The sequence below is a fragment of the Lutra lutra genome, chromosome 3, assembly GCF_902655055.1.
Source record: "Lutra lutra chromosome 3, mLutLut1.2, whole genome shotgun sequence".
Classification (NCBI taxonomy): Eukaryota; Metazoa; Chordata; class Mammalia; order Carnivora; family Mustelidae; genus Lutra; species Lutra lutra.
The window spans coordinates 63,549,007-63,576,045 of NC_062280.1; the positions used below are offsets into that span (position 1 = coordinate 63,549,007).

Consider the following 27,039-nt stretch of genomic DNA (forward strand, 5'->3'; position numbering starts at 1 on the left):
TCCCCATGAGTCTTTAGTCTTGCAAAGTTAATTAATTTTTTTAATTTTATTTTTATCTTCTGCTAATATTTTTTAACTTTTACTCTTTTAATGTTTTTTAACTAGTTTATCTTAACAATACCTTTCATAAAAAAATCTTTTTTGAACCTTCATTATTATAGTCATATTTTATCCTTCATTGTATCTAACTTTATTTTTTTGTATACAATAGGGTTTTTCTTCTAAAAAAATTTGGGGTACAACTTCTTCTAATAGATCAAAATACACCCTAAATCTAGCACAGGGCTCTGTTCTAGTCTCCAGCCTGAGCAAATTCTCTCCACTTTCTTTTTCTTTATTCTCCCAACCAACTTATCAACTCTATTTTTAGAAATTTAAATAAATAAATAAATAAATGAAAAATTTTCATCTTTTACTAATATTCCATCCCTTCATTGTGTTTACCCTTATATATGTTTTTTATTCTTTAAAATTTGAGGAAGTAATTTATTCTAAGAGACCAAAATACTCCCAAAATTAAGTGGGTGACCCTGTTCTAATCACCTGTCTAATATATATATTTTCTTTTTTATATTTCTTCTTTATTTGTTTTCTTTTTAAATTTTTTTTTTCTGAACTTATTTTTACTCCCTTTCTTCCCACCACGATTTGGGGTCTCTTCTGATTTGGCTAAAGCACATTTTCCAGGGGTCTTTGTCACCCTTTTAGTATTTTATTCATTCCTTCATATATTCTTCTCTGGATAAAATGACAAGGTGGGAAAACTCACCACAAAAAAAAAGGAACAAGAGGCAGTACCAAAGGCTAAGGACCTAATCAATATGGACATTGGTAATATATCTTATCTAGAGTTCAGAATGACAATTCTCAAGATGCTAGCCGGCTTGAAAAAGGCATGGAAGATATTAGAGGAACCATGTCTGGAAAAATAAAAGCCCTTTCTGGAGAAATAAAAGAACTAAAATCTAACAAAGTTGAAATTTAAAAAGCTATTAATGAGGTGAAATAAAAAATGGAAATCCTGAAAGCAGCCCGGGACAAGAAGTCTGTAACATACAATGGTAAAAAATATTAGATTGGCAGCAGACTTATCCACAGAGACCTGGCAGGCCAGAAAGAACTGGCATGATATATTCAGAGCACTAAATGAGAAAAACAATGCAGCCAAGAATACTATATCCAGCTAGGCTATCATTGAAAATAGAAGGAGAGATAAAAAGCTTCCAGAACAAACAAAAACTAAAGGAATTTGTAAACACCAAACCAGCTCTATAGGAAATATCGAAAGGGGTCCTCTAAGCAAAGAGAGAGCCTAAAAGTAGTAGACCAGAAAGAAACGGAGACAATATACAGTAATAGTCACCTTACAGGCAATTCAATGGCACTAAATTCATATCTCTCAATAGTTACCCTGAATGTAAATGGGCTAAATGCCCCAATCAAAAGACACAGGGTATCAGAATGGATTAAAAAAACAAACCCATCTGGGCACCTGGGTGGCTCAGTGGGTTAAAGCCTCTGCCTTCGACTCAGGTCATGATCCCAGGGTCCTGGGATCGAGCCCCACATCGGGCTCTCTGCTCAGCAGGGAGCCTGCTTCCTCCTCTCTCTCTCTGCCTGCCTCCCTGCCTACTTGTGGTCTCTGTCTGTCAAATAAATAAATAAAATCTTAAAAAAAAAAAAACCATCAATATGCTGTCTACAAGAAACTCATTTTAGACCCAAATACAGATTTAAAGTGAGGGGGTAGAAAACAATTTACCATGCTAATGGACATCAGAAGAAAGCTAGGGTGGCAATCCTTATTTCAGATCAATTAGATTTTAAGCCAAAGACTATAATAAGAGATGAGGAAGGACACTATATCATACTCAAAGGGTCTGTCCAACAATTTTAAATATCTATGCCACTAACATAGGAGCAGTCAACTATATAAGCCAATTAACAACAAAATCAAAGAAACACATCGACAATAATACAATAATAGTAGGGGACTTCAACACTCTCCTCACTGAAATGGACAGATCATCCAAGCAAAAGATCAACAAGGAAATCAAGGCCTTAAATGACATACTGGACCAGATGGACATCACAGATATGTTCAGAGGATTCCATCCTAAAGCAACAGTATACACTTTTTTCTCTAGTGCACATGGAACATTCTCCAGAATAGATCACATCCTGGGCCATAAATCAGGTCTCAACCAGTATGAAAAGATTGGGATCATTCCTTGCATATTTTCAGCCAACAATGCTCTGAAGCTAGAACTCAATCACAAGAGGAAATTTGGAAAGAACCCAAATACATGGAGACTAAACAGCATCCTTCTAAAGAATGAATGGGTCAACCAGGAAATTAAAGAATTGAAAAACTCATGGAAACAAATCATAATGAAAACACAATGGTTCAAAATCTGTGGGACACAGCAAAGGCAGTCCTGAGAGGAAAATATATAGTGATACAAGCCTTTCTCAAGAAACCAGAAAGGTCTCAAATACACAACCTAACCCTACACCTAAAGGAGCTGGAGAAAGAACAACAAAGAAAACCTAAACCCAGAAGGAGAAGAGAAATAATAAAGATCAGAGCAGAAATCAATGAAATAGAAACCAAAAAAACAATAGAACAAATCAACAAAACTAGGAGCTGTTTCTTTGAAAGAATTAGTAAGATTGATAAACCCCTGGCCAGACTTACCAAAAAGAAGAGAAAGGACCCAAATAAATAAAATCATGAATGAAAGAGAAGAGATCACAACCAACACCAGAGAAATACAAACAATTATAAGAAAATATTATGAGCAACACTATGCCAGCAAATTTGACAATCTGGAAGAAATGGATGCATTCCTAGAGACATATAAACTACCAAAACTGAACCAGGAAGAAATAGAAAACCTGAACAGACCCATAACCAGTAAGGAGACTGAAGCAATCATCAAAAATCTCCAAACAAACAAGAGCCGAGGGCCAGATGGCTTCCCAGGGGAATCCTACCAAACATTTAAAGAAGAATTAATTCCTATTCTCCTGAAACTGTTCCAAAAAATAGAAATGGAAGGAAAACTTCCAAACTCATTTTATGAGGCCAGAATTACCTTGATCCCAAAACCAGACAAGGATCCCATCAAAAAAGATCCCATCAATATCCTTGATGAACACAGATGTGAAAATTCTCACCAAAATACTAGCCAATAGGATTCAACAGTACATTAAAAGGATTATTCACCATGACCAAGTAGGATTTATTCCAGGGCTGCAAGTTTGGTTCAACATCCACAAATCAATCAATGTGATACAATACATTAATAAAAGAAAGATATTCTCAATAGATGCTGAAAAAGTATTTGACAAAGTACAGCATCCCTTCCTGATCAAAACTCTTCAAAGTGTAGGGATAGACGGCACATACCTCAATATTATCAAAGCCATCTATGAAAAACCCACCGCAAATATCATTCTCAATGGAGAAAAACTGAGAACTTTTCTGCTAAGGTCAGGAACACGGCAGGGCTGTCCACCATCACCACTGCTATTCAACATAGTACTAGAAGTCCTATCCTCAGCAATCAGACAACAAAAAGAAATTAAAGGCATCCAAATCAGCAAAGAAGTCAAATTATCACTCTTTGCAGATGATATGATACTATATGTGGAGAACCTAAAAGACTCCACTCCAAATCTGCTAGAACTTGTACAGGAATTCAGCAAAGTGTTGGGATATAAAATCAATGCACAGAAATCAGTTGCATGTCTATACACCAACAACAAGACAGAAGAGAGAGAAATTAAGGAGTCAATCCCATTTATAATTGTACCCCAAACCGTAAGATACCTAGGAATAAACCTAACTAAAGAGGCAAAGAATCTATACTCAGAAAACTACAAAGTACTCATGAAAGAAATTGAGGAAGACACAAAGAAATGGAAAAATGTTCCATGCTCATGGATTGGAAGAACAAATATTGTGAAAATGTCCATGCTACCTAAAGCAATCTACACATTTAATACAATCCCTATCAAAATCCCACCAATTTTTTTCAAAGAAATGGAACAAATAATCCTAAAATTTATATGGAACCAGAAAAGACCTCGAATGGCCAGAGGAATATTGAAAAAGAAAGCCAACGTAGGCGGCCATCATAATTCCAGACTTTAAGCTCTATTACAAAGCTGTCATCATCAAGACAGTATAGTACTGGCACAAAAACAGACACATAGATCAATGGAACAGAATAGAGAGCCCAGAAATAGACCCTCAACTTATGGTCAACTAATCTTCAACAAAGTAGGAAGAATGTCCAATGGAAAAAAGACAGCCTCTTCAACAACTGGTGTTGGGAAAATTGGACAGCCATGTGCAGAAAAATGAAACTAGACCATTTACTTACACCACACATGAAAATAGACTCAAAATGGATGAAGGACATCAATGTGAGAAGGGAATCCATCAAAATCCTTGAGGAAAACACAGGCAGCAACCTCTTTGACCTCAACCACAGCAACTTCTTTCTAGGAACGTTGCCAAAGGCAAGCGAAGCAAGGGCAAAAATGAACTATTGGGACTTCATCAAGATCAAAAGCTTTTGCACAGGAAAGGAAACAGTTAACAAAACCAAAACACAACTGATAGAATGGGAGAAGATATTTGCAAATGACGTATCAAATAAAGGGCTAGTATCCAAAATCTATAAAGAGCTTAGCAAACTCAACACCGGAAGAACAAATAATCCAATCAAGAAATGGGCAAAGGACATGAACAGATATTTCTGCAAAGAAGACATCCAGATGGCCAACAGACACATGAAAAAGTGCTCCACATCACTCGGCATCAGGGAAGTACAAATCAAAACCACAATGAGATACCACCTCACACCAGTCAGAATGGCTAAATTTAACAAATCAGGAAATGACAGATGCTGGCAAGGATGCGGAGAAAGGGGAACCCTCCTACACTGTTGGTGGAAATGCAAGCTAGTGCAACCACTCTGGAAAACAGCATGGAGGTTCCTCAAAAAGTTGAAAATAGAGCTACCCTACGACCCAGCAATTGCACTACTGGGTATTTACCCTAAGGATACAAACATAGTGATCCGAAGGGGCACATGCACCCAAACGTTCATAGCAGCAATGTCCAAAATAGCCAAACTATGGAAAGAACCTAGATGTCCATCAACAGATGAATGGATAAAGAAGATGTGGTATATATATACAATGGAATACTGTGCAGCCATCAAAGATATGAAATCTTGCCATTTGCTACGACGTGGATGGAACTAGAGGGTATTATGCTTAGCGAAATAAGTCAGTCAAAGAAAGACAACTATCATATGATCTCCCTGATATGAGGAAGTGGAGATGTAACATGGGGGGGTGGTTGGGGGGTAGAAAAGGAATAAAAGGAAACAAGATGGGATCAGGAGGGAGACAAACCATGAGACTCTTAATCTCACAAAACAAACTGAGGGTTGCCGCGGGGAGGGGGGTATGGAGAGGGTGGTGGGGTTATGGACATTGGGGAGGGTATGTGCTATAGTGAGTGTTGTGAAGTGTAAACCTGGTGATTCACAGACTATACCCTGGGGCTAATAATACATGTTTATAAAAAAATAATAAAAAATTATTAAAAGAAAAAAGAAAAACAACAACAAGATCTAACACAGTATTAGGTTGAATTAGGAGAATAATGGAGTTTGGATCATGGGAAATAAAACTATATTTTCAAATGTGCTCTCATCAAAGCAAGTATGATAATGAGAATCCTTTCATTTCATTAAACAAAGTTAAATGGGATGGAAAAGTCTAATCTGAGTGCCTACTTTGTAGCAAACATACTCAAGTGTGTCACAATGTAAAAGGAGAGACATGCATGCATATCAGTAGTTAGAACAAAATGTCACCATACTTTGTGAGATGTATGAGCCTAGAGCATGAGCTGCTTATTACCTATGCTCTGCCTTCTGTCTCTGGGAACCAAAAGAGAAGCCATCCATTCTGCCTGGGGTGCAGAAGTTTTCATGATCACTAGTTCCGAAAAGCTGAAACATTGTTTCTCATATTTAAGAACTCTGCACTTCAGGCACTTCCCCGCCCCCAAGGACCCAGTGCTTGCACTCTAATTACAAAAGCAGGGACTCTGAGTTTGGCACAGGCAGCCCCAGCTTCATTCATCAGTATTCCCTACATCACGCCATGAGATCTGGTATTATTTATTCTGTTTAATTACAATTAAAGAAAATACTGGTATAATAAATGGGTTTATCAACTCCTACTAGGTCATGACTCATTATTTGAGAAATAGTGCCTCACATTTTCTCTAAAGTTTCTACCACCCCCAACACTTAAATTTTCAATTAATGTAATGATAGTCCAAGATATAAAATGACACAGAGTATGAAGAAATAGGACTGCCTCCAGTGGTTCAGTGGATGGTTACTTTTTAACAAAAAGATCAGTTTTTTTCTGTTAGCCCCGAAAAACAGTATAAATCATGTAAAATTTTTATAGACAAAGTATTTGTTATGGATGGTCTTTGTCATAAAAGTTTCTCTTTTTAAAGGTAGCTATTAGTCTTCATCAAATAGTAAATGTACATCTGAAGATTCAAGACAAAAAAAAAGGGACTAGAAAAATACTGCCAAATTTATTTATTTATTTATTTATTTATTTATTTATTTATTTTAAAGATTTTTTTTATTTATTCATTTGACAGAGAGAGAGAGAGAGATCACAAGTAGGCAGAGAAGCAGGCAGAGAGAGAGGAAGCAGGCTCACTGCCGAGCAGAAAGCCCAATGTGGAGCTCGATCCCAGGACCCTGAGATCATGACCTGAGCTGAAGGCAGAGGCCTAACCCACTGAGCCACCCAGGTGCCCCTGCCAAATTTATTTTAACAGTAGTTTGAAACCAATTTTATAAAAATAAAAATCATTTTTAAAAAATCATCTGCCATTGGTTCTTTTGTAAAACCCAAATCTTTAACAAACAACATTTGAACTGAGATAATACTCAAATTAAAGTCCTGAAAAAAATTATAGAATGTTTTACAGAAATGATCTATCATTTTTTTCCCCTGAATCCATTATCTGTGGACATGTAAAATGAGATCAGGATCTGCCTACCATTACATCTCTGCACTCTTTCTCTCCCTGACTCATTATGCAAATCTGATTTACCCAAAGGCAGCAAGATACATATATATATATATTTATATGCAAGTAATAACACATGTATATACATATAAATTTCTACCTACCTACATTATAAAATCTTACCTCTTTGCTTTCTTCCAGATCTGATTCACTACTGAAGTCCTCTGTGTTTAAATTTTCAAAGTCAGACTCTCCTACAGCAATTGGTACAGTTACAGTAAGACTGGGATTGTTTATGAATGACATGTAATCACTTTCATCAATAATGTATTTTTCAACACTGCTGCCGGTTCCTATTCCACTTGTGGTTCCATTCACGTCTTTAAGATAGTCAAGATCTTTTCCAATTTCTGTTGTATGATTGGACATACAACTGTCTTTCTTATTGTTTAGATCATCAAGTGGTTTAATTTCATCTAAAATCTTCTGTTTTCTAACAAAGGATTGTTGAATAAATTCGTATATTTTTCTCTTCACGTAAGCTACTCCCTTGTGCATCCTGTCCACAGCTATTTGGAGATTGTTCATTTCATTATCATCATCCGTGGCTGCAAGATTGTCTGCACTAAATGAGCTCAGAAGTAAGGCCAGAAAGAGGTTCAGGACCTTAAAAATAGGACAGACATGATTATAATCTTACCCCAATGTAAAGAAGAGCAGATTGAGATCACTCACTTCTTGAAGTATAAAGGAAACTGTAAGTTCTAATAGCTAGGTAAGAAAGAAACACCAGAGCACAGTGATTAGAAGTTGGGCAATCTGAATTTGTGATCTGGCTCAGTAGCTACTACACTCTACAACCTTGGGCAAAGACATGATTTCTGTTGGTCTCAGATTCTCCCACTTACAGAATGAAGGAGTAAAACGAGTTCATCTAAGATTTTGCTATGTTTAAAATTGTATGATTATAACATATTGAAATATGTACCGTATAAAAGTTCTAAGCTTAAAAATCATTGATGTTTGCCATTATGCACTTAAATATATTCTATAGTTTCTCTTTTGGTAAACGATGTTGAGTTAGATATTAATTAAAACAAATCATTATGATCCAGAACAAGAATCGGTATCTTAACATAGGCATTAACACTTATTTTCTTAACCTATTATATTTCTTATACTCCACTATTGATTAAGTAGGAGAACTGTTTATAAATAATCTCTAATATTTCCATAAGACTGACACTTAATATATGTATCTTTTGGAACATAATAAATTTTTCTACACTGTAAACAGTACTTCATGTTTTAAACTTAAGGGAGAGAAGAATTGATCAGTTACTCCATTTGGGTAATCTCAGGCATTATTAGCCCACCCTTATTTGACTGAGAACCATTAGAGAATTGATTAACATAAGTTGGCTAACACACCTGCCATATGACCTAGAGTGATTGAACGCTATATGCCATGAAGAGGCAAGGAAATGGAAAAATCACTATGAACACTTAAAAGACACCACCCTTCAGTCCTATACTGGCAAGTAAGATTAAGCTTTCTTTAAAAATTTTTTTCAGAGGCACCTGGGTGGCTCAGTTGGTTAAAGCCTCTGCCTTCGGCTCAGGTCATGATCCCAGGGTTCTGGAATCGGGCCCCACATCGGGCTCTCTGCTCAGTGGGGAGTCTGCTTCCACCTCTCTCTCTCTGCCTTCCTCTCAGCCTACTTGTGATCTCTGTCTGTCAAATAAATAAATAAAATCTTTAAAAAAAAATTTTTTTTCAGATTTCTCCCTCCCTTTTCTCTGAATTTGTAAAATATTCCCAGCATATCCTTCTAGGCCTGTCTTTAATTCTCTATTAAAATGCATTACTAAATGTGATGAAATGACTGACAAGGTTGATTTGAATATAAAAACTGTAGGGTCACTACTATATTGCTGTGTGAGACCCTATGCATATGTAAAGCTAAACACTTAATAAATTATTAACCATAGTTTTTGTTTTGGACAAAATGGTCACCATTCTGTTATACTCTTAATCTATTTCTGAAATACATATCTTAAATGGGTACACACCACCAAGTTTCCAATCACCATGACCATCATGAAGACAGTAAGGCACATGGCTTGACCAGCAACTTCCATACAGTCCCACATGGTTTCTATCCACTCTCCACACAGCACGCGGAACACAATCAGGAAGGAGTGGAAGAAGTCATTCATGTGCCAGCGTGGGAGCTCACAGCTGGTGGAGATCTTGCAGACACAATCTTTGTAGCTTTTACCAAAGAGCTGCATGCCGACCACGGCAAAAATGAAGACGATGATGGCCAAGACCAAGGTGAGGTTACCCAGAGCCCCCACTGAATTGCCGATGATCTTTATTAGCATATTTAATGTTGGCCAAGATTTTGCCAACTTGAAAACTCGGAGCTGGAAAATAAAAAAAAAAAAAAACTTAATATATATTGTTATGATCTTTTCATATATTGATCATGATTAATATTGAATCTCTTACAACATCTGTCCTGCCCATGAACCCACTCAGGCTCATGGCTAATTTTTGGACCCCCTAGGAAGAATCTCATTCTTCCATATTTTAACCAGGTAGATTGTTTTCCCTAAGAGTGAATTTTTTGAGATTACTTGGGGTCCAACTGTCCTTCATTTGTTTTGTGAATGTGGTTCTAAGGCATGCCAGGCCTGACACTAATATTAGCATCTGAATCACAATAATCTCTGTTGAAAAGTTACTTGTTTGTAAATAGCATGCAAAGTGACATCATATAGAGCCCCTGCTATAGGAAGAGACAAGTGTTTATTATTCATTAATACTCCTTTGGACCATTGACATAGCTAGACGCCTGCATTTAAAAATTTGGAGATTTCTCACACCTATAGTTATTTCCCTGATTTGCAAAGACATATATGTAAATCAGTGGGCATGGTAAGTAATCCTACATATTTTTCTCCTCTAATTTAGAGAAGGAGCATATTTTCCACAGGTCCAATAAGGAATTTTCTGTGTGCCCACCTTGCCTCTGATCACCATTTACCATACAAAGGGCTGTTTATATTTTCAAGTTACTATTAAAATATGATATATTTTCATCAAAAATATTTTCTTCAATCCAGAAATATTAACTGTAGTCATCTCTAGAAACAATAGTTAGTAACAATGGCAAATGATTATATATTAAACTTCACCTATTTTTTTAAGTAAAGTTTTTTTCTAAATAAGTGGAGATATTTTTTTTTTCATTCAGGGATAGTTTTGATGATGCAAATGTTACACAAAAGTTTAAAATGTAAATAGTTGTGTAGTAAAACCTATGAGAGTAGTAAATAAGAGCCCTGCTTGTTGGACAGGTTTTGTTTCTGTTGCTGGGGTTTTTTTGTTTTTGTTTTTTTACCAGTCGGAATGAACGGAGAACTGATAATCCTTCCACATTGGCAAGGCCAAGTTCTACCAGGCTAAGCGTCACAATAAAACCATCAAAGATATTCCAGCCTTCTTGGAAATAATAGTAAGGATCCATGGCAATAATTTTCAGAAACATTTCTGCTGTAAAGATCCCAGTGAAAACCTAAGATCAAAACAAAATTACTTTAATTCCATCAGATAGTGATAAAATAGAATGACTTAGTATTTGATCATAGAACAAAATGTTTATGCTAATTTCCCCATAATGATTCTGTTACTAGATACATTTCTGTAGTAATTTATAGTTTATAAAAGAGCTTCCATTTACTTTATTTCATTTTATTGCCATAGAAGTTTATAGAGTCACTATTGCAGGTAATACAAACATTACTTTACCAGTGACTTGCCTGGTATCATACAACTAGAAAATGGCAAAACTAGGATTTGAGCCCCAATCTATTTTTAACTTCCATCACATCAAACTGCCTGTCCCTCCAGACTTTATGCAGCACAGGTACTCACAACATCTTGCCCCTGAACATTTTATTTATCTATAAGCAAATTCCCATCTTCCTCAAATCTGATCATTATTATACACATATATCTATTACTATGATATGTGTGTTACTATTATCAATTTGTAAGAAAAAGTCAATTTACTTCCATGGTATAAATATCGAAGCTTTAAAACCGTAAATACTATAATTCAGGATGCTTTACATGTCTTGCTTTTTACCATCAAAAATCTTAAACATCAAAACAAATACTATGAAAAATCCATACATTCCTTTAAAGTCCTCTTTCTTTCAACAAATAAAAGCTAGTATTCCTAAATTGAGTCAACTGACAAACACTTTAATAATTCATGTTTCTTAAGCACAGAAGAGGAGGATTTAGGTGACAGCCTTTACCAAAAATGCCTCACTAATCAAATAAAACACAAAATGTACTGCAGGTTTTCAATATTTGATGGTTTTGATATAGAAGAGATGGATAAAACAACACATATCCTACTTAGATCTTGGAAGTGGAAAAGCTGAACATGTTTTTGAGTTGTTATATTTTCACTTATAATGATGATGATTAAGCAAAACAAAAAGATCTTACCCCCTCCCCTTTTTAAGCCTTCATCAGCTAGGGAAACTGCGTTAATATCATTTCAAAAAGCGTGTCCTTAAATTGCTTCTGCATCTTGAAAAAATTATAAATATCAATATTGACTTTTCCAGTAGTATTCTAGGCCTATGCCTATTGCTGTCTTTCTCAGTTTATGCTTTGACATTAAGGGCCATTATGGTGGGCAAAAAAGTAAGGTGTAGCCAGCTAGATACAATTCTTGTCTTTTGGGAACCAGGTGGTAGAAAGAGTGCTTTAAGCTATTATTAAATGGAAACAGTTTCTCAAACAGAAAATTCAAAGATTGAACACATTTACCTTCCAATATGCTTACCAAGTTTCCTACTGTAAGCACATTATTGAAATGTTCTGTCATTGGATAGTGTTCCATGGCCATGAAAAGAGTATTTAAGACAATGCAGATGGTGATGGCCAGGTCAACAAATGGGTCCATCACAACCAGGTTGACAATATGTTTCACTTTTAACCAATATGGTGAACAGTCCCAGATTAAGAATATGTTGGAAAATTTATACCAACAGGGTGGGCATTTCTGTCTGGATTCTTCAAGTTCTAAATTAAAATAAAATAAAGAACCACCAAAAGATATATTTTCATACACACATATATTTATTTCAGATGCACTAGACTTGTTTTACAGTAGTCAACACATTTTTATTTGTTAAAGAGTCAATCTCTTTTGTACTTAAAAAAAAAACTATAGAATTTATTCTTTAGAAACCTGAAGATATTTTGTCAACATACACATAGAGCAGAGATAGCACAGAATAGTATTTTTCTCATATGCATTGACAATATGGCTCAGCACTTGGCCTGAAGTGAATGGTCTTTTAAATGAAGTTTCAATAGGAACACGGGATGCAGAAATGTAGATACTGTGTGTAATCTTATGTTAATATCTGTCTAAACTGTCAACCTAAAGCAACAAGAGATAGGGTAGGAATGAATATGAGTCAAGAATCATCTTTAAATTTGTTTTCTTGGGGCACCTGGGTGGCCCAGTCCATTAAGGATCTGCCTTCAGCTAAGGTCATGATCCCAGGGTCCTGGGATCGAGCCCCACATCAGACTCCTTGCTCAGCGGGAAGCCTGCTTCTCCCTCTCCCACTCCCCCTGCTTGTGTTCCCTCTCTTGCTGTCTCTCACTCTCTCTCTCTGTCAAACAAATAAATAAAATCTTTAAAAATTTTTTGTTTTCTTCTGTGAAATGACCCACTTCTTCCCTCCAATCTTGAGAATATTTAGAATGATGTTGAAGTCCTAAGCTAAATGGAACAAAAGAGAGGGTCACTATGACTAATGAGATTAGCAGCCCTAACTGAAATGCTTTATTCTGCATTTCCAAGGAATTGCCACACGCAGGAAAACAATCTTTAGATTTCCAATATCATTGTGCTTAAGTAATCTTTTTAAAGCTCCTAGACTATATAAGTAGGTATAACAAATACTAACTCTTCAATAAGATCTATTATATTCTCTTTAGAATGTCTTGTTTTCAATTTACAAATACAGATATTTGTTTCAAGTGAGACAATATAAGCTTGATGAAAATAACTGAATGGAAATGGAATGTGGAACAAACCTTCTACTGTATTTGTTAAAATGCTGGCTATACTCATTGCTCGTTGCCTTTGGGAAGGATCTTCTAGAAAATCCATGGAAACATGGAAAGAACTTGACCTTCTCTTCCTCATCTCAGTCTCGGTGGTTGTTCCCTATAAAGAAAATGCTAATGTATTAAACGATTAACTTGAGCAATACGCTAAGAAAAGAACCAAGTGTGACACAGTGAATTTCATGAAACACATGCATCGTGCACTTTCGTATTTAGTTGGTGATGGCAGATATTGCTGACTTATTGTATCATTAACCTGGAATATCCAAACTGTCAACCATTTAGTCATACAGCAAAAACTGAGTTTTTTAACCTTCTAATTACATAATTTTACGAGATGTGATGTCATTTTGGTACAGTTAATAAGTCTCTTAAGAGACATATTGAACAGTTCGCCTCACTTCTGAACTGATCATATACAACGAACAACCTGAAAAGTTATACACGTGGTCAGGCATTTTATTTTGAGAAGGTAGGCATTTATTTTTCAAGAAATACAAATGATTACAACACAGGTAGCCACCATCTCATTTTCTGTACACAAGACATAGATGGTCATTGACAACACAAACTGTATGTGAGAAACACACACATGCTGCATGGACAACAGTTTCATCCAGGGTACCAAAGCAATAAGTCATCTAATTCTGACTTCGTCATGCCTCATCATGCTGATATATTTCCAAGTGAGTTACCCATCTAATAAGAGGCAGCCTGTGTTCAGAAATTCCTCATCCTCGTATACATTCACAAACACGTAACACATGTTTGTACAGACAATTTTTTATCTGTCTGTGTTAATGATTTATTTATGTCTCATCACTTAGGTTCATTTTAAGAAGACTTATATCAGCATTTTTTTTTTCAGAAAGACATATGTGAATACTGGAAATTTTAAGATAACAATGAAGCTATCTATGTAGGCACAGTGTTCTTGAAAATCTTCTAAAATAAGGCAGAGCTATAGTGAAGAATCTGTTGGAAAGATTTATTATACACCCTTTATACTTGAACAGAGGAATCATTCATTTACTTTTGTATCAAAGCTTTAGAGGATGTCTTGCTATCTCAGCTCAGCATGGGTATACAGCAAATCCTCCAAGCGGAGGTAGCAATTTATTATTGTGTCTAATTTATTCTTAGCACGTTTAATAAGTAAATGCATTCGGTGTTATGCAAGGGAGTGTTGAGGCATTAAGTTTTAGTTGGTTAGTCTATTAAAGGTATTACAAGATGCAGGTGCATTCACAGCTTGACCAACCAGGAATCATTCTCAAAAGGTTCCATTCTGTAGAAACACTGGCTGGTGCAGCAATAATGGGCCAGCCATGCCTGAACTATTTAAAACTTCCTTACATTGTCATCAGTAGCTGGCTTATCTATTATCACCTCTGGCAGAAGCTGTCCAACAGGCGATGTAGGAACTGAAGGTCCACCAACCAAGGAAACCACACCATTGCAATCCACAGTGCTGTGCATCTTCCCATTTGCTGGAAACACTGCCAGCATCCGGGAAGACCTACTGGTCTGACTCAGGTTACTGTTGCGCCGTTCTCCATGTCGTCGGGGCACAAACAAGGAGTCTCTCCGGCTCTCGTTATCCTCAAAGGTGCTGTGCTCATCATCAGCAAAGTCATTCTCTGATCCCACATCTTTTGCTCGCCCTCTAAAGCTGAAAAGGCTTGTTCTGCTATTTCGCCTTGGAGAAAACAGGGAGCCACGGATGCTCAACAAAGACTAAAAGTTTGAAACCAAAAAAAGTATAATCATATTAATATAGCCATTTGAAATGTGCTTTTAATTTTGCAAGATTAAGTTGAAGGCGATTTCAGTATTCATAAGAGAATGTGATCCATTCCTTTTGATTAACATTCTCATTTTATGTGCTCAAATTAAATCGGTTTTATAAGAGAAGACTTCTAGTCCTTGAGATTATGAATGGGAAGATAGATCACAACTTAAAGTTACCAAAAAAAAACCCCAAACCTGAAATCACCATTTTTCACATTCAAAAGGAAATATCCTTAGCACATACTATGAACACCATCAACATTCAATAAACATTGGCAGCATGACCTTCACAAGGACACATTTGTTCTTACTGCTCTTTTCTTTTAAGGAATTTCAACACGTTTCACAAATTGTTTTAGGCCATCTTCCTAAAATCAGTTTACTTTCATTATTATCACTGTTTCATCTGTAAGGAACAGACTTCTGAAATTCAGAGTAATGTGTTTTTTGGTAATGTATATCACACCTAGTATTTTCAGAAGCACACATGCTGGTTTATAAAGAAGTTAGGCAAAAAACTAAACCAAACCAAACCAAAACAAAAAACACCACATAAAATAACCAAAAGAAGTTATCGATTAGCCAGCCCCTTACGCAATTTTTTGTTCGGTTTGTTATTATTTTCATTAAGGAGGCTGAGGAGCAGAAAGTATAAATGTCATTCATTTCAAAAGGTATCAGTAGATAGTGTCAGGGTGAGAATCCAGGTCTTCTGAATTTCAACCCAGTGTGACCCCAACTACAGAAAGCCACAGGCTTACATAGATGTCGAGTAAAATTTTCTCATAGCTATGTGAAGAAAGTATAGGTTTAAATATAATAGACATAGCAGTCAATTCAGTTGATGACAATTCATAAATCTGATTTAATTCTCCCCCTCTCTTCAGTGTTCTGATTTCCATCCATGCATCCTTTAACTCTGCGGTGCCATACCTGGTGTGGGGAGGAGTACCTCTTTTCATACGTCAGTCGGTTCCCTTCTATGGAGAAGCGAAACCCTTTTCTCCTGATGCTGTCTTCAGATTCAGATTTATGGAACTCATCCTCATCCTTCTCTTCCCCACCAGACTGCTCTTTCTGTTTTCTTTTCTTTCTCCGATTTCTTCTTTCCTTAGCACTCTTGGAGCTCAATTTGGAGGCTTCAGATGAGCTGTCAGAGAGCCCCCCAATGGCACTAGGTTCTCTGGAATGCTCTGAGGCAGTGACAGCTGCCGCCTGCTACATTAAGGAGAAATGGTTTTAGTATGGCATTGGAGACTTTATCTTTTTAAGCTCAAGTATTTTTAGCACATTTAAAAAAATTACATTTAGCTGACTCAAGCTGATGGTCCATAGAAGAAACTCTGCAAGTACAAATGGGATTTTCCCCTCTTTCTATCTAATGAAGACTTTCAGGCTTAATGTGGTTTTATCTGTGCTAACGTTTATTGTGTTTATATTACACAGCAAAGACCACATATTCAAAAGGATCAATAAAGCATCAACAAGAACATTAACTTATATTATGTTTGGGGATTTGATTTACTCTAAAAGTTGGTATTAATTAACACTATCTTCTTTTCTCTGAGAAAGAAACTGTAACATGGAAGAAAAGCTAAATGACTTAATTGAGGTCATATCTCAAGGTAGGAGGAATGCAATAAAAAGGTGAGGTCCTCTTCCTAGTTATTGAAACCAGGCTGCCAAAATATTATCAATCAAATTTATGGAAGATGATCAAATCCCTTCCTTGCCCCTCCATAATCCAGAAAACTGGAGAAAGGGCAGTCAACAGTTTCTACTAAGCAAGACAAGACATTCCTTTCTCTGAATACCATCCCCAGCTTCTTTAGCTCAGCACTGGTTCTTGCTGGACACATGGGCATGGAATGAGAACAATGTTTTTGATCATAGCTTGTACTGGTACTCAGATGGCACTTTTGGATTATTAGCATTGTTCTCAGAGTACCCTCAATACAGGGACTCTTGCCAATAAATTAATACTCCCCAAACAACTTTATTCTAAAGTAAAGACTCTGAGTTTGTATACTGAGCAGAAAGCATGAGGAAAGATGAAAGTGATAGGACAGGCATTTTATTGTACGATGAGTACGAACACCTCTCTATAAGAACAAACAATCCATAGGTCACCTGTTCTCCATAAAATTGGTGACTTTCATATGCCTGTTGAATACTGCTTTGTTATAGAACATTATAATACTTCATCACTTCCTTATTTACTATATATGAAAGGCAAGTAAACAATCATATTAAAGGTCAATATATTTTTGGTTAAAGAAAAGGATAGACTATCTTTTAAGAGTCAGATAAACATCTTTTTATATGATAACCAATACTTTTTTTCTAAGAAAAGATGGCTTCTTACAATTTTCTCCTAATGCCAGTATACCCATTCTGTAAGTTTTTCACTTGAGAAGATTTAAAATCACATTCCCGCTTTAGTTATAAAAATCTTAAAACATTAAAAAGGCATGAAAGAGTTCCACTGTGGTCAATATTGCAAACATATTAGAAAAATTAAACTAAATGATTTATAGATGATCAATATATAGAAATAATTATTAATCTTTCAAACTACCAGCTTCTCTCTCTCTTTTTTTTTTAAAGATTTTATGTATTTATTTATTTGTCAGAGAGAGAGAGAGAACACAAGCAGGCAGAGCGGCAGAGCAGAGGCAGAGAGAGAAGAAGGCTCCCCGCTGAGCAAGGAGCCTGATGTGGGACTTGATCCCAGGACCCTGGGATCATGACCTCAGCCGAAGGCTGCGGCTTAACCAACTGAGCCACCCAGGCGTCCCCTACCAGCTTCTCTTAAGTAGAGTCAAACAATTATCCATCTCTCACTTTCTCTCAGGTATTTTTGTAACAACTGAAACAATGAAAAAGAATTGTACCATGAGACAGGACATATTTGATTCAGTGAATTTACCTGAGCTGCCTCCTGTTGCTTTTTAAGCTGTTCGAGCATTTGCTGAAATTCAGCCTCTTTCTGTTCTGCCTCTTCCAAGGTGGCCTGATTCTGTTCCTCATAGGCCATGGCCACCACAGCCAGGATCAAATTTATCAGATAGAATGAGCCCAAGAAAATGACCAGCACAAAAAAAATCATGTATGTTTTTCCAGCAGCACGTAATGTCTGAAAATAAGATCATTAAAATTATTTTTTGAATATCATTTCACGAACTAGTGGCTTCAACTTTCAACTTACTTGTGTGTCATGTAGGACTCCAACATAAATAATAATTATGATGGTCACACCCCCTTCTACCTCTTTGTTTCTTTATCCTCTTCCTCTTCCTTTTCTCCTAACTCATGCATTCACATTTTGATCTCTAGGAGGGAATTCTTGGACTCACCAAGAATAAAATGGAATCAAATAAAATACAATGAAGATTCCATCAAAGATCTGAGCCTGTGATAAAAGTTAAGGAAGACATCAAAGTTACCTTTCTATGTCTGCTTATTGATTTTCATCTCCTGCTACCTGAGGACACAGATGGGGCAGAGGGGAAGATGTACTTGTAATTGAGAAGACCTGTGTTTGGAGAGGGTGGAAAATAGGTTTTGGGCCAAAAGGAAATGAGAGAGAATTGCTAGCACTGTCATCACCATGATTACTATGTGTTATAATCAATAGGATAAAGGAATTCAAATCTCCTAATTTCAATTTCTGTTCCTTTTACTATATAATGCTGTGATCTGGATTTCATAACGAAGATGATTTTCTTATATCCTTCTGCATAAATGCGGTGTATCTCCTCAGATTCTCACCAGTTGGTACAGATTTTCCCAGAAGTCCTGAGTCATCAGTCGAAACAGAGATAAAAAAGCCCAACTGAAAGTATCGAAGCTTGTATAGCCATAATTAGGATTTCTACCAGCTTTCACACACACATATCCTTCTGGACATTGACTATAAAAGGGACAAAAGATAGTATTACAAGAAGTTCTGCTAACTTTTTTATTTTCATAGCATGCTATACTTATAACACTGTCTATCCAGGAAAATTGGCTACTTCAAGGGATAGAAGTTATCTCAAGGGATAGAAGCATGATAAGTAAGTAACATATTTCTCAGCTTTTGACATAACATAGTTTTACTAGCCTCTTGATGTCATCATTAAAAAACTGCCTAGCATTTTTAATAATATTTTACAAAACTATTTTCTGTTGATAATTAGCATTTTAGCACACTCTAGTTCATTTTCCCTACTAGGAAGCCTCTAGAGTTGCCTTCTAGCTCACATATACTACTCTAAGGGACACAGCATTAAAGGTAAAAGTATTATTCCTTGTTTTATGAAACATAAAAGCTTGCCTAATCTTTGAGTAATCCCTTACCTTAGAAGTAGTATTAATTATAGCAATAAGTATTAATAAAGTATACACATACACAAGCACATACAAATTATTGGCTTACCCTGCATCAGAGCTATTTCCACATAGTAGTGCATCCAAAACACCCTCCAGAAAATAATGATATCCTGGTCAGAAAAAAGAAAGTCAAATGATGAGCATTTGCATTATATTGCAAAATGAAACAAGATCAGGCCCAACTTTTAGGATTCATAGAGTAATTTAAAATACATTATATTATTCATTCAAAGACACAGGTATTTGCCACTTCTCCCTCTAAATACTAGATATTGTACTGTAAGGATTGGATACTTAATAGAAAGCATTTGTTCTTTGTGAATGTAAAATTAGTGATAATCACAGGTGCTAGCAGAAAAATTTAAGAGGTATCAGTGTTTTTCTCACCACCCTTGTGAAAAAGAAAAAATTCATTCTGTAAAAATAGAGAAGGACGACAGATTCCTTTGTTTTTCAAAAAGGCCACACATTTGAAAATAAAGGGATTGTATCTTTTCTTTCTTCTGTATATTTAAACACTATTTATAAATATTTAACAGTTCATTTTAATTTACATTGTATCAATTTCCAGAATATATCAGAGACAGCTTATAGCAAAAGGTGCATAAATCTGCTTAAAAAATGTAATAGAAAGTGTTAAATTGTAAAGCTAAAATAATTACTAGGGGTGACTATTATCTCAAAGCTTTCTTCCTCTGACAAATTCCTTAGATTGTTTTAATATCAAGTTGAAGTATCACTTTTTTTGCGAATTGTTCTTTGATATTCTCCATTTCCTACCCACTAAAGAATGGCAAAATTAAGAACTCCTCTCACTGTGTTACCACTAATATGTAGCTCCTTCCATTACTATTATACTCATTGTCCTATATTGTAATTATTTCTTTACAAATATTGTTACTCCTTGAAAAAAAGTCTGACTATTAGTTATTTCCATATTACTATTACTAGGGCCCAGCAGCCTTTCAATAAAGTTGATTGAATAAATAAGTGAAATAATGACAAAAAGAGAAATGTATCAAATTAAATCATCACTTTAAAAATTTGAGTGAAGTTGACAATGTTGCTTTAGTTTCAGGTGTACAACATAGTGATTCCACAAGTTTCTACGTTATGCTATGTTCACAAGTGTAGCTACCTTCTGTCCTGACACATTGCTATTACAGTATCATTGACTGTTTTCCTAATGCTATGCCTTTTATTCCTGTGACTTACTCACTCTGTAACTGAAAGCCTGTGTCTCCCACTCCCCTTCACCCATTCTGGCCAACCTTTCACTCCTACCCCTCTAGCAACCATCAGTTTATTCTCTGTATTTATAGGTCTGAGTCTGTTTTTCATTTTCTTATCCATTTATTATCATATTTTTTTAGATTTCACCTATGAGTGAAAGCAGATGGTATTTGTCTTCCTCTGTCTGACTTATTTCACTGCCTAGTGAAATAAAACCCTCTAATTCCACTACTATTTACTCAAAGAAAATGAAAATATTAATTTGAAAAGATATATGCACCCCTATGTTTATTACAGCATTATTTGCAATAGCCAAGATATGGATGCAACCTAAATGTCCATCAATAGATGAGTGGATAAGGAAGATGTGATGTACACACAAACACACACACACACACACACACACACAATATTATAAAGCTATAAAAAAGGATGAGATCATGACATTTAAATAATCAAGTATTTTGTTTTGTTTTGTTTTGTTTTAAGATTTTATTTTTCTATTTGTCAGGGTGAGGGAGAGAGACAGAAAGAGAGAGCACACAAACAGGGAGCAGCAGGCAGGAGAAGAGGAGAAACAGGCTCCCTGCTCAGCAAGCAGCCCAATGCAGGACTCTATCCCAAGACTCTGGGATCATGATCTGAGCCAAAGACTGAGCCACCCAAGCATCCCTATAATCAAGTTTCAAGAAGAAAAATTTTGGATTTTATAAAAAGAAATATTTTCTAGATGTTAAATTTTCAGAGAAATTTATTCTATGCATAGTTCTATAGAGGATACAAAAGCACACAGTGGGAAATACTTCCATTGCTTATGTCTCTACTTCTTCTAACATAGACAAGTAAATTTGGATAGTATTTCTTAACTTTCAATTAAAATGAAATGCACTGAAAGGGATATGATAAACTCTGGATGAGTTTTTGACATCAGGTATTTATAAATGAAGTTTTAGCCATTAATGCCAATAATCTAGAAGCTTAATCTTTAGAAAAGACAACTTTCAGTCATAAAGTTTATCTTTAATTTTAACCAATTTGATTTTCTATTACTTTAAAGGACAAACCATTTTATTTATGTTTGCATTCAACATAAAATCATCTTTTCAACAGATGAAGCCTTGTTAGGCAAAAAGATAAGTTTATAGAGCTGAAAACGCCTCCAATATTTAGGATTTCTTTTACTTTGACTATAAGATAAAAGGAGTCCAGCACATTTTCACTAAAGAGAATAAACCCTAAGTGACATCCTCACAGTTAGTTCCTTGATTTCAGATGAAGAGAAAAAAAAAAATAACAGATTTCAGGGAGTTGGTGACAGAAGTAGGCTCATTGGCATATATGAAGTGAATAAGGGACAAGTATTTTTCTTAACCTAGAGATCTGTAACTACTTGCAAATTATTTGTTGGCATATCACTAATGTCATGAAAGAGTTAATCTGTATCCTCCAAGGTATTTTCTAGATCTCCGACTATAAAGAGACACTAAGTAGTTTTCTTTATTATGCTATCATGACTTCAAAAATTATCCAACTACAAGTAATTTTTCATGACTAATCTTACTTGTTTTATGAAGCAGTCACTAAGTTTTATTCTTTGTTGTTTTTTTTCCCCTAAGTATTACTCATCACCTTAAAATAATAAAGATATAAGCCCATCTAAAGACTAAGTTTTATATATTTAATACTTTTCTTTAAAAAAGACATTCCCTTTCCCATGAATTATGTTCTGTGCCTGCTTTTGAAATATTACCGCTGGCAAATACGAAAAGTAAATAAAAGGGAAAATTTTACTTACTTTCTTTGCAGCTGAATTTTTCAGCCTCCCATATAATGATACCATAGGAGTCAAAATTAGAACAGTTATCAATAAAATAATTAAGTGTATATGCAAACCATTGGTGTGATGACTAAGAGATCACAATCTATTATGCAATCATTTTCAGAAAATTTTCTATGCCTTGGTGGAAGGCAAATCAACAATTTTTTATTATGTAAAAAATAAATTTACATAACAGAAATTCTTACTTGTATCTTGAATATATGATTTCCAGTCAAACTCAAAGCGAGTTTCATTGACAAGTGTGCCATTGTAATTCATAGTTACATTCCTCTCTATACTGTGTTCTTCCAGGGAAGCATTGGTGGGAGGCCACTGTACACATTTATTCCGCAGGTTTCCCATGAACAGCTGCAGCCCAATCAGGGCAAACACGCTCAGACAGAACACAGTCAGGATCATGACATCGGAGAGCTTCTTCACCGACTGGATCAGAGCCCCCACAATGGTCTTCAGGCCTTAAAGAAAGAAGGCTATGACTATGAAGACTGAGAAGGTCAGAAAGAAACGAAACTTCACTCGATTTTCTTGAAAACATAGATTTCATGCATCAGTCTGAAAATAATTATAATGCTAGTGGAAAAGCAACAGCTCATGGAAGGCTAAAGTGCTAAGGAGATAAGCTCTGGAAACATAATTATCCAAACATTGAAATGAAGGTCATATCCCATTATGTTAAGAGAAAATAATGGGAGATTCAGGTCTTCATGAAGCCTATATTAAGAAAAGGCTCTTATATTTCTCCTTTTTGCTAATGAAACTCACCCCATACATTCATTAGGGTCAGTTTTATAGCAAATTACTTGAACACATATTCTTAAATGCCTATTTATAAAGAGGAAAATTTTGCTATAATTCTGGAGGTGGTGTATGTGGTGAAAGTGTATGACTACACCTTCAGATAATAAATCCTTTAGCAGACTCATGTTAATCTTTATTATCTTATTTCCTTTCTTTTAAAGCAATATTCGGATTTATATTATGTATACATCATCATCAATACCTATAATGAACAAGAAATTACAAATTGGTACATTCAGTAGAGACAAAATCCTTGGTACAACTGACATGGAGAAAAAGAAAACAAGACATGACATCTCTAAGTACAAATCACACACAGACTATATATCTCAGTATGTCATAAAAAAACACTATTAAACTCCTAGGCTGATAAAAAGTAGAAAAACATAAAAAACTTAAGTCCAAAAAATAAAAATTATTTCCTGTAAAGCACTTGATTTTGATTATGATTTTGATTACTTTATTATGATTCTTGATTTTCTGTAATGCTGCCAAGCAAAGAAACTGTCACTGAAAAAACTTGATGGGTCAGTCCCAGTTTTTAACTTAGCTCTCACCTGGAATGACTGAAATTGTTTTCAGTGCTCGGAGAACTCTGAATGTTCTTAGTGCTGAGACATTGCCCAGGTCCACAAACTCTGTCACGTATCTGTAATAGGGAGTTCACACACACAACACAATAACAGGATACAAAGAAAGAGTTGTAGATACAAGGAGCCTTGTGCTTCACACGAATCACTCCTTACCTGGAATTACAGAAATAGTTTTCAAAGCTCTCAAGACTCTGAGAGTTTGAAGAGCTAAAAAATTGCCTAGGCTTACAAATTCTGTTACATACCTGTAGAACTAAATTAGAGTTATTCAAGATTTAATCAGTGTTTGTATTATTTTCTTGGGCCTTTTATGAAGACCTTCTTTGTGACTCAAAATGATAATTTTGTTTTCTTAACCTATGTAATTTTAGGCTGTTGGTAGATGTAAACTTCATAAAGTATATAATCCTGTTGCTATTTTGGCAAGCAATATAACCAACATCATGTGTAACTAAGGAGAATTGAGTAAACAGAAATAATTCTTGGCTATAGTTTCAGGGTTTCAGCTAAAAAAAAATAAAAGGCATGAAATCATCCAAGAGAAATTTAGGCAGGAAAAGGCAGATTGCCTTACTAACTATCTGTACATGATTTTTCTAGTGCAACTCCTAAGTGAAAGTTAGGCAAGGTAAGAACAAGATTTTTTGAGGGCTTTATGGTACCCTTGGAATTAATGCTACTTTAGTCTCAAAAAACCATTGTCTCAACATGCTTTCTTTGGAACTGTAGCCAGAAGGAATGGGGAAGAACGGGCTTATCCTAACTAGTTATGGAAAGAAGATGAGACAGGCAGCATTTGGAGCCCTGGGTATGTCAGCCCTGCTTCTCCTCCCGTCTACCCCATTAGGCCTACAAGAAGCCAAGAAAAACAGCTCCTGAAGAAACGGTGAGGGCAGGTGGACACTGACCACCTTCCTCCACACTAATTTCACCTACTCCTCAATGGCCTTCGATTACTCCTCTGAGTCTCTCCTTCCTTGGGCAAGTTTACCACTAGAAAAAAAAAGGAGACGGATGGAGAAATTGTGCATATTCTTGAGTGTGTCTGGATGGGAGATGAAGACAAGGTTTAGGTTGAGGGTAAAGACAATATGAAGTAAATCATAAAGGGAAAGAAAAGAAGAAGAAAGAAATGGGATCAGGTGAGGAATAGGAAGAGATGGAGAACGTGTCTGCTCATAAGTCTTCAAAACCAATTTGTTGATGAAACAAAAATTTAGTCTGTTAGATACACAATATATAAAACACCTTATTTTTTCCTATTAGTTTTATCTGTCAAAATGTTTTGATGCTCATAGATGTTTATATTCCTTTATTCTACCACACTAATAAAAGAAGGCAGAGAGAGGGGCATCTGGGTGGCTCTGTCAGTAAAGCATCCAACTCTTGATTTCGGCTCAGGTCATGATCCCAGGGTTGTGAGATGAAGCCCCACGTTAGGCTCCGTGCTCAGCATGGAGTCTACTGTTCCTCCCCCTCCCTCTGCTTGCAGGCTCTCTCTCTCTCTCAAATAAAAAAATAAATAAATAAAATCTTAAAAAAAAAAAAAGAAGACAGAATACATAATATAAATAAGGTCAATAAAAATTTGTGCAGCCAGGAGTTGTTTGTAGCTATAATTTTTAGAAGCACTTTCACCAGATGTATTGTGAATACACCTGTGCTTTCATATTATGTGCATGTGGAAGGGGTTTTGTGTGTGTTGAACAAGTGGCATTTATGAGGTTTGCTGACATGTTTGTTCCACATGGAAATTGTAACCTCAACTTCCTGCAGAGGTTGTATGCCAAAGGGAAATGCCACTTTGACTCCTGTTGTGCTAAATAAGATCAGGAGCTTAAATGTATAAATCACACCAAGGTATTTTTCACTTAAAGCAAGCTTAGTCTTTAAAAACAGAACCACTTAAAGAAAGCCAAACCACATTCTATCTTACAGTTTCAAAAAAGGCACTTACGCAAATGTAATGACAGTGAAATCGAGCCAGTTCCATGGGTCCCGAAGAAAAGTAAAGTCTTCTAAACAGAAGCCCCTTGCAATAATTTTTATAAGTGATTCAAAAGTATATATTCCTGTGAAGGTGTACCTGGAGGCAAGTATCCAAAAAGAATTGACAAAGCAATGATTTTCTTTTATAGTATATCAATTTCTTACCACTCTGTCATTGGAATAGAAGAATATTAAAAAAGGAATCTAAGCAAGTTGATGTTATTTTCATTGAAATAAAACATACCCCTAAATTCAAATTCACTCCCTAAGATATAAAGAGTTGTTTTTAAAGCGAGCAAAAGGCAGAGTAAGAAATACATGCTATATAAAGTCTATGTAGCTATTGTCTGAAATGTCTTACATTTGACATAAATGATTAGAACCTCCTGAAAATTACCAGTACATTCACAGGATGGAGTGGCCAACAAATAATATTGCAGAAGCATAAAATGATTTTCCTTTAGAAAGTAAAAAGCTAATTTCAGTCATGTTTTATGAATGAGAGAGCAGTGACAAGTTAGCAACTCTTGTGTTTTTCTCTTTCTATGAGATAAGACAATTAACTAACTTGGAAAAAGGATTTTATTAACATCAAAATAGGATAATTCTAGGGTCATAAGTGGTAAAAATTTAATTTAGAATGAAATGTTGGGGTAACTCAGAAATTTAGATGTTTCCAAAGTTTTGACCTTCTACTCAGAAGTTAGAGAATCAAGTCACAGAAACCAGAGGGCCTGAAGATTGATGAGTCTCACATGTTAACTTCAATACTTCAGGTATTCTTTGTATGTAAATTTTACTATTTCCTGTAGGATCTCTGTTTCTTTCAGATTGGCTCCAATTTGGGAGTGTCCAGGAAGGGAAGGGGCTCTTGGGCACACCCTGGTGGTGGTTGTTTTCAGGGTCGCAGTTGCCGAGCAAGAGTGGTTAGAACCTGGGCAGGGCGCAGGCCCTGCAGGACGTAACACAAACCCAGCCTCTCTGCCCTCAGAGGAATCCCAGATCAGAGTCCTCAGTGCAGTTGTTAATGCTTCTAGTTTCCAAAAACACTGCCATTACTTTCACTTCAGTTAGTTTAGCAAGTAAAACTTGCTTGAATTACAACTTGAATTTTCAAGCTGTAAAATCCCAAATTTGGGGATTTTTTTTTCAATGAATT

At 35.7% G+C, this 27,039-nt stretch overlaps 2 protein-coding genes across 11 annotated transcripts in view; both read right to left on the reverse strand.

Annotated features, from left to right (window-relative positions):
* The window catches only part of LOC125095498 (sodium channel protein type 3 subunit alpha), a 1,188,574-nt gene that overhangs the window by 859,238 nt on the left and 302,297 nt on the right, over positions 1 to 27,039 (reverse strand). The window lies entirely within an intron of this gene.
* LOC125095495 (sodium channel protein type 1 subunit alpha) overlaps positions 1 to 27,039 on the reverse strand; it is a 152,912-nt gene that overhangs the window by 51,435 nt on the left and 74,438 nt on the right. For 7 of the 10 annotated variants that reach the window (XM_047721972.1, XM_047721973.1, XM_047721971.1 and 4 more), the window contains 13 exons: positions 25,849 to 25,977; positions 23,856 to 23,947; positions 22,686 to 22,955; positions 19,474 to 19,537; positions 18,825 to 18,966; positions 17,983 to 18,189; positions 15,987 to 16,271; positions 14,619 to 14,999; positions 13,230 to 13,362; positions 11,962 to 12,200; positions 10,501 to 10,674; positions 9,164 to 9,520; positions 7,274 to 7,756 (listed from right to left, as the gene is read on the reverse strand). In XM_047721972.1, coding sequence (XP_047577928.1) covers positions 7,274 to 7,756; positions 9,164 to 9,520; positions 10,501 to 10,674; positions 11,962 to 12,200; positions 13,230 to 13,362; positions 14,619 to 14,999; positions 15,987 to 16,271; positions 17,983 to 18,189; positions 18,825 to 18,966; positions 19,474 to 19,537; positions 22,686 to 22,955; positions 23,856 to 23,947; positions 25,849 to 25,977 — 2,956 coding nt within the window. Of the gene's footprint in view, positions 1 to 7,273; positions 7,757 to 9,163; positions 9,521 to 10,500; positions 10,675 to 11,945; positions 12,201 to 13,229; positions 13,363 to 14,618; positions 15,000 to 15,986; positions 16,272 to 17,982; positions 18,190 to 18,824; positions 18,967 to 19,473; positions 19,538 to 22,685; positions 22,956 to 23,855; positions 23,948 to 25,848; positions 25,978 to 27,039 lie in introns of those variants that run through there. The other 3 variants (XM_047721976.1, XM_047721975.1, XM_047721980.1) reach the window with 3 other exon arrangements.